This window comes from Limulus polyphemus, unplaced genomic scaffold, assembly GCF_000517525.1.
Source record: "Limulus polyphemus unplaced genomic scaffold, Limulus_polyphemus-2.1.2 Scaffold4706, whole genome shotgun sequence".
Classification (NCBI taxonomy): Eukaryota; Metazoa; Arthropoda; class Merostomata; order Xiphosura; family Limulidae; genus Limulus; species Limulus polyphemus.
Genome location: NW_013670316.1, coordinates 61,309 through 70,757, shown reverse-complemented (window position 1 = coordinate 70,757; position 9,449 = coordinate 61,309). Strand labels below are relative to the sequence as shown.

The 9,449-nt window shown below is 32.5% G+C and overlaps 1 protein-coding gene across 1 annotated transcript in view; it reads right to left on the bottom strand.

Annotated features, from left to right (window-relative positions):
• LOC106471572 (exocyst complex component 2-like) overlaps positions 1-9,449 on the bottom strand; it is a gene marked incomplete at its 3' end in the record, with an annotated part of 83,099 nt that overhangs the window by 12,861 nt on the left and 60,789 nt on the right. Inside the window, exon 20 of the mRNA XM_022400181.1 lies at positions 3,672-3,813. Within this exon, the coding sequence (XP_022255889.1) occupies positions 3,672-3,813 (142 nt within the window). The remainder of the gene's footprint in view (positions 1-3,671; positions 3,814-9,449) is intronic.

Below are 9,449 nucleotides of genomic sequence, written 5' to 3'. Positions count from 1 at the left end.
CCATTCAACAAAACACATACAGAGCTGAAGAAAAACCGAACAGCAGTGCCCAGAACTGGAAGACAGAACCTGTTCTGAAATGGTACAAAGGGGTATAAAAGATTGGTGCAGTAGGACATAATTTTTTTAGCAATATTAGAGGGCAAACCAAGATCGAAATAGCTTTGGGTGAAAGGAGGTAATACTGTTTTGGAAGTATGTTTTATCTAGAGAAAACTTATGTTGTTCACTCCAAATTGACTACTGACTGGAAAAGCTATTGTTACGACAGTGGAAGTCATGTGACGCTAGTAACACGTCATGAGCTTTTAGAAGATTTATGCCCCTTCCTGAAGCCTCGAGTGTTAACTAGATATGCGGTATTCTTGTATATAAGACCACCAAGAAGTGACAGCAAGAATGTAATTGAACTGCAGACAGAGATAGAGACCGACAATTGAGTCGAGCACGTGAGTCGTTCGTTGTGAATTATAGCATGACCGTGGAAATTAAGTGAATTTCAAAGTTGTATTGAGAAAGAATAAACTAGTTTTATCTAAGAAAGGACTTGTGTCACTAAAGTTTCATCGGAAAGAAATTATACAGGAAACTAACTAACGACCAGAGATAGTGACGTAACACTATAAATGATGGGAATGTGCTCATCTATGTAATGAGTGAAATTAAGCCTATTTATTATCATCTCAGAAAAAAGTTGTTAAAAATTCCAAATTTACAAACTTACACGTGTTCTTATTGAATTATTCATAAGAAAGCAGTAACATGTTTGGTTATTAGTTTTGTTGGATATACATGACTGTTCAGTTTAAGAGTTATTATTTAGTTTATTTAGTGATTTAATATTTAATGGTTATTTAGTTTTCACAACAAGAGTGTTAAAAGTTAATTATTTTAAAAGTAATAGTTATGATAATTTTTTTACATAATTCTGTACAAGTCTTTCGCTGTGTATGTAGTTTAACTGTTACTAGGATTTTGTAATATTGTTGACAATATTACAAAAGAATGTAGAGGCTTACTCAAAGCCTCTACAATCTTCTCGTTATGTTTAATATTGTCGTTACTAGAGGGCTAGATTTTTCTGCCACGTATTAAAAATACGTGCAGATACAGAAAGGAAGTAAGTAAGAAATTGAAGTTATTAGACTGTGTGATTGTCAGATTAGCCATAACAGGCAATTTATAAAGTGAGAGTTTCACAGTCTGTATTGTAACAACAGAGATAAAGACAGATAATTTGTCTTCTCAAACACTGTTCTAAAGTAACTAAACTTGCCTATGTGGACTTTGATGAAAAAGAGACAATAATTTAAATCTCTGGATACAACTGTGGTTACCAACAGTTATAGTGGTGATTCTGAAATGAGCTTCACAGTTTGTCTTGTAACAACAGAGATAGACAAGTGTAATTTGTCTCGTCAATTGGGTTCTAACATAACTGAACCAATCTGTGTGGGCTTTTGACAAAAAAAGAATTATTTAAGGCTTTAGATTCAACTGTGATAACCAAAAGTGCAACGAATTTTCCAGAAAAATAACTAAAAATTAAGCATTAATGAGTAACTAATAATAATAATATATTTACATGTCATAAGCACTTACACACTTTTTACGCTACATTTTGACCACCCCAGAAAGATAGTAACATCCAAATACCTACTCACACTTTTATTACTCTGAATAATTTTTGTTGTAACCACTGTATTATAAAGAAGTCAATAAATCCACTTCCAATGAGAACCAAGATTACGATAAACTCTGTGGAAAAGTTCTAGTAATTGTGCTGCACAAGCTTATTTCCTACCGATGGTGTCTTAATGTTGTCACATAAACAGTCTAATGGCAGGAGCATTAACATGTTTCTACTTTAGTAGCTAATAAACATAGGAAACAGATGTGAAAACATTAGAGGTAGAACCTCACACATGAATTACTTTGGAACTTTGTGGTCAATATTAACCAATACTACTAACTTGACTTTGCATTTTTCGACCTTCATACTTTTATGGTGGTTACAAGAGCATTCAAACTGACCGATCTCACAACAGAGTTATGATAGAGAAAATAACAGATATATTATAGTTTTTCTGAAAAAAAAAGTTTGATATTTATTTAGGAGGTTTGAGATTATGCAAATGAGATTTGAAAATTCAGAAGATTAAAAGTATTTTTCGTCGTAACCTGAAAATAACTTTGCACTCACTGCAGTCAACACTCTGACTCCATATATTCACAAAGACATGTTTAGTCAAAATACTGTTGTTTTTTTTTGTCTACAAAAGACTTGTAATGTTTACTAAAAGCTTGAAAAATTTTGTGAAAATACAAAAAACATGTTAAAAATTATAGTAAACAAACTCTGATGGTTACTTTAGAGTCACGAGGTCAGTGTAATCCACAGAATCAGTAGCGAAAGAATTAAGAAACAGTTTGAGTAGCTTGTGAATGTTACTTAAGTTAGTAGCATAACATAGAATGTTGCATGTATGTTTATACTAATAACAGCCTGACATTCACTGTTGCATGTATGTATATTAGGACTAGCAACTAGCCAAACATTTGTGTTGCATGTATGTATATTAGTACTAGCAACTGGCCAAACATTTGTGTAGCATGTATATTAGGACTAGCAACTGGCCAAACATTTGTGTAGCATGTATATTAGGACTAGCAACTAGCCAAACATTTGTGTAGCATGTATATTAGGACTAGCAACTAGCCAAACATTGTGTAGCATGTATATTAGGACTAGCAACTAGCCAAACATTGTGTAGCATGTATATTAGGACTAGCAGCTAGCCAAACATTTGTGTTGCATGTATATTAGGACTAGCAGCTAGCCAAACATTTGTGTTGCATGTATATTAGGACTAGCAACTAGCCAAACATTGTGTAGCATGTATATTAGGACTAGCAGCTAGCCAAACATTTGTGTTGCATGTATATTAGGACTAGTAACTAGCCAAACATTGTGTAGCATGTACATTAGTACTAGCAACTAGCCAAACATTATATAGCATGTATATTAGGACTAGCAAAACATTGTGTAGCATGTATATTAGGACTAGCAACTAGCCAAACATTGTGTAGCATGTACATTAGTACTAGCAAGTAGCCAAACATTGTGTAGCATGTACATTAGTACTACCAAGTAGCCAAACATTGTGTAGCATGTACATTAGTACTAGCAACTAGCCTAACATTGGGTTGCATGTATATTAGGACTAGTAACTAGCCAAACATTGTGTAGCATGTATATTAGGACTAGTAATTAGCCTAACATCCAGTGTTGCACATATGTATATTTGTACTAATAACAGGCCTAACTTTTAGCATCACCTGCATTTCTGTTCGTGATCTGTTTGTATCATACTTAACATACGTATTGACATTTGTATATTAATAACGTTTCTGTTCTCAATCTATTTCTATTATACTTAACATATGAATTGACATTTGTATATTAATAATGTTTCTGTTCTCGATCTGTTTATAATTTAACATTAAAATTGAGACATACTAATAGCTTTTTGTTGTGTTTATTTATTAACACATTAAGTGTAAGATTTTGAGAAGCTGATATTAACATGATATCTGTTTCTTGTTAATATTATATTTAATGGGTTAGAATATTTACAGGTCTCTTCATTGTGAATAATATCTCTTCTCACCTGTAGGTAGTGGTAATGAAGTCCAATCAAATTGGCCAATGTACATGCTAGGCTCTATCTTTCCCACAAGTGGACCACATTTCCTCTCTAAGTATGTATCCGATAGTGTTCTTTCCAGATCCCTGAACTTGGTTTGTGCTCCCTGGTAATACACAGTAACAGTTTATGTTGTAACAAAATACAATGATCATCACATCATTCAAAAACTGTACAATGGATCACCAGTTCAACTGTATATCTAAAATTGAGCTTTTGTTAACACATCCTAAAGGTATTCCTCTGATTTCACTGACCAAACAAAAAAGTAACTGTGCTCATGCACCACTTTAAAGTAACCTATACAACAAGTTTCACTGCATTTGCATAAAATACAGTGAAGATAATGAACAACAGTACTTATATGTATTTTGTTTGATCTTTGAAAAGAAAAAATTCCATTTGGCATATCCTTACCTGACTGTCAAATAGTTGTTAAAGTCTAATTGTTTTACTCAATACATAAGAATTAAAACCATAATTATTTAAAAGCTAAATAAAAAATCATTACATCAAACCTAAAAATTTCTATAGGTTAACACTGACCCTTAACTATAAGCCTTCCCTTTGGCTTTCTAACCAATCTCGACAGGCATCCTTTACAGCATATGTCACGGTGTTTTAGTGTCTTACATTCAAAATTTTATTAATCTACTTCTTGTTTATGCTATTCCAATTAGTATAACATAAACGCTTAGCTAATAATCCATAGTGGTAATAGTAAATAAGTTTAACTTCTTAATTTTATACAGCAATATTTAAATAAATCCTGAATTTCCTCTAGTGTGACACATTTTCTCTATGCATCTTCTCTTCCATATTTTATCCACCAACCCTCCAATAAGTACAAAATTAAACATAAATTACTCACTGTAAAATCATCATTGCTCAGACAAACTACAATTTTTAAAGCCATTAGTTTTGTTTGGCTACAGAAGCTCCAAATATACAATCAGACCCCTCTTGCCACACACACCTGTCACATCCTCTCTTTCAGGATTTGTTAATAGTTCTCTCTCTCATGTTTAATTCTATATCATCTATAACCAATAGAAAGTCAAGGTTTTCATCTATCAAATGATGTGTTGTATACTGTCATTTTCTGAATGGAGAATTGTCAGTTACTCTGTTAGTCGAAGCTTCATTCCCACAGGAAAGATAATGACTAGCTCAGATTAATTTGTAATGGCTCTTGTCACATAGTTAGAAAGCCAGAAAAATTGTGACAGTTAGGGAAAATTGTCAACTTTTTGCATGTAATTAGTCTACGTTCTTTGGTGCATTATTTTATTATTAAATAAAAATTATTTTGTGCATTATTACCATTAGTATAAAAAAAAGTAGGGTTAAGTGTCGTCAACAATTTCAGCAAGAGAAAAGATTCTGGTCAGTACTTTATTTCATGTTTATTATTTATTTATTATTATAAAAGTAACTAAAATATTAGTTTAGGTTAGATTAGGTAAAATAAAAAATAATAATAATAATTTGATAAATATGTTCCATGAGGCACACATGCGAGCAGCTCATGGGTAATGTAATTCGATAGTATAACGTGACCTCCCAAGTGATTTACAACTTATAATGGCACAACTAGTAGCTAGACACAGTTCAAAGGGCAATAAAACTATAAAATTTGAATTATAAATAGATGTATACTGTTATGAGTTTAAAGCTGCTTAGGATAAACGAAAGTAGTTTCATTCTAGAAAGAAAAAAATTTAATTTAGATTTTTTTTTGGTAGTTATGGGGGTTGGTAAAATTTACCACCATTGTATAGAGTTAAGGTAGAGAAAATAACATATAAAATATAAAGTTTTCGTGCAAACAAACATTTGAAATGTATTTAGGAGATTTTAGAGAATACACAAATCAAACATTAAATTTTTGAGATGAAGAAAAGTATTTTTAATCTTAAGATTAAAATCACTTTGCACACGAACTGTTCAAAACAATTACTCGATATATTCACAGACAAATCTTTAGTAAAAATACTTCATTAAAAAAAATTGTATATTTTTTTTTGTATAAAATACTTGTAATGTGTACTGAAAGTCAGCCAAATTTTGTGAAGATATACACACACTGTATTAAAAGTTCTAATATTAAAACTATATACAATTAAAAATGGTCCCATGGTCAGTACCTGGGACTGACCGCATATTGAGAGAGTTAATCCTCTCGCTACTGGCTCGGTGGATGACATTGACCTCGTGACTCCAAAGTGACCATCAGTTTCCCTACCATAACTTTTGATGTGTTTCATGTATCTTTACAAAATATTAAGCTTTTAGTAAACATTAGAAGCCTTCTGTAGACGAAAAAATAGGATTTTTTACTAAAAATTTGCCCTTGGATATATATATAGCCAGAATGCTGACTGCTCCAATTGCAAAATGATTTTTATCATTTGAAAATTTTCAAATTTCATTTGCATAATCTCTATAACCTCATAAATACATACATTTTTTTTTTCAGTAAAATGTTATATTATTTCTATTATTTTTTCCACATTAATTCCATACTGTGTCAGTCAATTTAACTGACCTCATAACCACCATAAGAAATTAGAAAATAAATCTAAATTACCTTTTTTTCTTTATAGAATGACTACAAATTGCAACAGGAAACCACAACTGTTTGTCGAAAATAACTTAAAACTTGTAACAGTATACATCTGTTTATACTTAATTTTATTGTTTTATTGCCCTTTGAACCATGTCTAACTAAGAATCCCACCACGCAAATTACGTAATGTACAAGCTGTTCTGTGAGCATATCTTGTGAACTTTTTTTTCATTATCTTACCTAATCTAACCTAATAAGTTTCTATTTTTACAATGTAGACAGCTTTACAACAGTAAATAAAGAATATACATGAAAAACAAGAAATATAGTATTCACATAGATCTCTTGTTTTTTTGCTGTCAACTGTCAATGAAATTTAAGCCTAATTTTTATTCTAATGGTACTACTACATTAGACAATTTTTATTTAATTAAATAATGCACCTGAGAACACAGAATAATAACATGTACAAAGCAAACAATGTCCTATAGCTATCATATTTCTTTTAACTTTGTAACTATGAAATAAGAGCCACAAAAATTCAGCTAAAGAAAAAAGTTTCGACCTGGAGGTGAAATAGACAATTCTCTGTACAGAATACAATATTGTTACGACAGCGGAAGTCACGCGATGCTGGGAGCATGCACGCTGGAGTTTCTTGAAGGATCATAAAGGCCCAAGAGCATTCGAGATGGCCTCTTTTTAGTATACAAGCCTGGCAAGAAAAACCAGCACAATCAAAGAGATAGATAGATAATTGAGTCAAGTGAACAGTAGGCACCGTAAGTATGTGAATCACTGTGATTTATAGCATGTGTTATAATAGTTATTACATGTATTACAAAGTTTGTATCAAGAAAGAATAAACTAGTTTTAATCAAGAAAGGGCTTGTATCGCTGAAGTTTCTCGGAAAGAATTTCTACGGGAAATCAACAAACAAGCAGATACATAACAATATAATACGTCATTTAACAGAGTAAAATTTTAGCTTTCTATTTGTTATAAATAACATGTATAAAACATCATAAAGAGCTACTGACAATTTGTGAAAGAGATGATGCAACAGGTGGGAATGGCAAGCGAGTCTGATGTTCTAGTATATGGCTCTATACACAAATAAGATTGAAGGCAATAAAAATATTGCCTTACGTGAGTAATATCTATATCATAATGGGTAATTTACATGAAATTTTGTACTTCTTGGAGGGGTGGTGAATAAATTAGAAAGAGGGAAGATCTAGAGACCAAATGTCACAATTCTCATACTTGGGGAGATTTAAGATTTTTTAATTACTTCCATATAAAACAACAAACTCAAACTTATATAATATTAAAATTTGATATATTAGCCAGGATTTGATGCACAGTTTGATGTATTAGCCAGGGTTTGATGCAAAGTTTGATGTATTAGCCAGGGTTTGATGTAAAGTTTGATGTATTAGCCAGGGTTTGATGCAAAGTTTGATGTATTAGCCAGGGTTTGATGCAAAGTTTGATGTATTAGCCAGGGTTTGATGCAAAGTTTGATGTATTAGCCAGGGTTTGATGCAAAGTTTGATGTATTAGCCAGGGTTTGATGTACTAGCCAGGATTTGATGCAAAGTTTGATGTATTAGCCAGAGTTTGATGCAAAGTTTGATGTATTAGCCAGGGTTTGATGTAAAGTTTGATGTACTAGCCAGGGTTTGATGCAAAGTTTGATGTATTAGCCAGGGTTTGATGCAAAGTTTATTCATATGCAATGATAACAAAGTAGTTTACTTAAATTTTTAATGTAACTCTAAAAGGTCATGGCGTGCACTTTGACCTGCCCATAGCAACAGGGTTAATAAAACTGCATGCTATCTTATTATTTTTTTCTATACTAAATAATTAATTCACATTTATACTACAATAACAATAACTTTTAGTACTATTCCATGGAAAATAAGTGTGTTAGATAGATTTTAAAAATTTAAAGAGGTTTTATTGTAGATTTATATACCTAACAAATGGTTTTCTATTATTTGCTTTAAAATTACTGTTCAAAGGTTTACAAGGAATATATGTACATACATGTCCCTAATTCAAGATTGACAGATTAAAAGGAAGGTAGTTAGTCAACAGTTCTCACCACCATCTTTTGAGGTACTCTTGTTTGACCAAATAGTTGGATTTGATGGCCATTATTATAGTGCACCCACAGCCACAAAGTAAACAACACATTTTTGCAGCAATGAGACATGAACCCTCAGATTCAAAGTCCAGCGAGTTAACCATCAGGCCATGCCATGGATCTGGTTTTTAGTTAGAACAATACAAAAAAATGTGTAAGTCCAGCAAGTCAACCATCAGGCAATGTCTGGACCTGGTTTCTAGCTAGAACAATACAAAATTCATGTTGTCCAGCAAGCTAACCATCAGGCCATGCCTGGACCTGGTTTCTAGTTAGAACAACACAAAATACGTTTAGCAAGTTAGCCATTAATCCATGCCTGGACTTGATTTCTAGTTAGAACAACATAAAAGATATGCTAATTTCAGCACATTAACCATCAGGCCATGCCTGGACCTGATTTCTAGTTTGAACAACACAAAACACATGTTAAATCTCCCAAAGTAACCATCAGGTCATGCCCGGACCTGGTTTTTAGTTAGAACAACACAAAACACATGTTAAGTCTCCCAAAGTAACCATCAGGTCATGCCTGGACCTGATTTCTAGTTAAAACAACACAAAACACATGTTAAGTCTCCCATAGTAACCATCAGGTCATGCATGGACCTGATTTCTAGTCAGAACAACATAAAACACGTGTTAATTTCAGCAAATTAGCCATTAATCTATGCCTGGACCTGGTTTCTAGTTAGAACAACACAAAACACATGTTAAGTCTCCCAAAGTAACCATCAGGTCATGCCTGGACCCGATTTCTAGTTAAAACAACACAAAACACATGTTAAGTCTCCCAAAGTAACATTAATCTATGCCTGGACCTGGTTTCTAGTTAGAACAACATAAAACACATGTTAAGTCTCCCAAAGTAACATTAATCTATGCCTGGACCTGGTTTCTAGTTAGAACAACATAAAACACATGTTCATTTCAGCAAGTTAGCCATTAATCTATGCCTGGACCTGGTTTCTAGTTAGAACAACATAAAACACATGTTCATTTCAGCAAGTTAGCCAT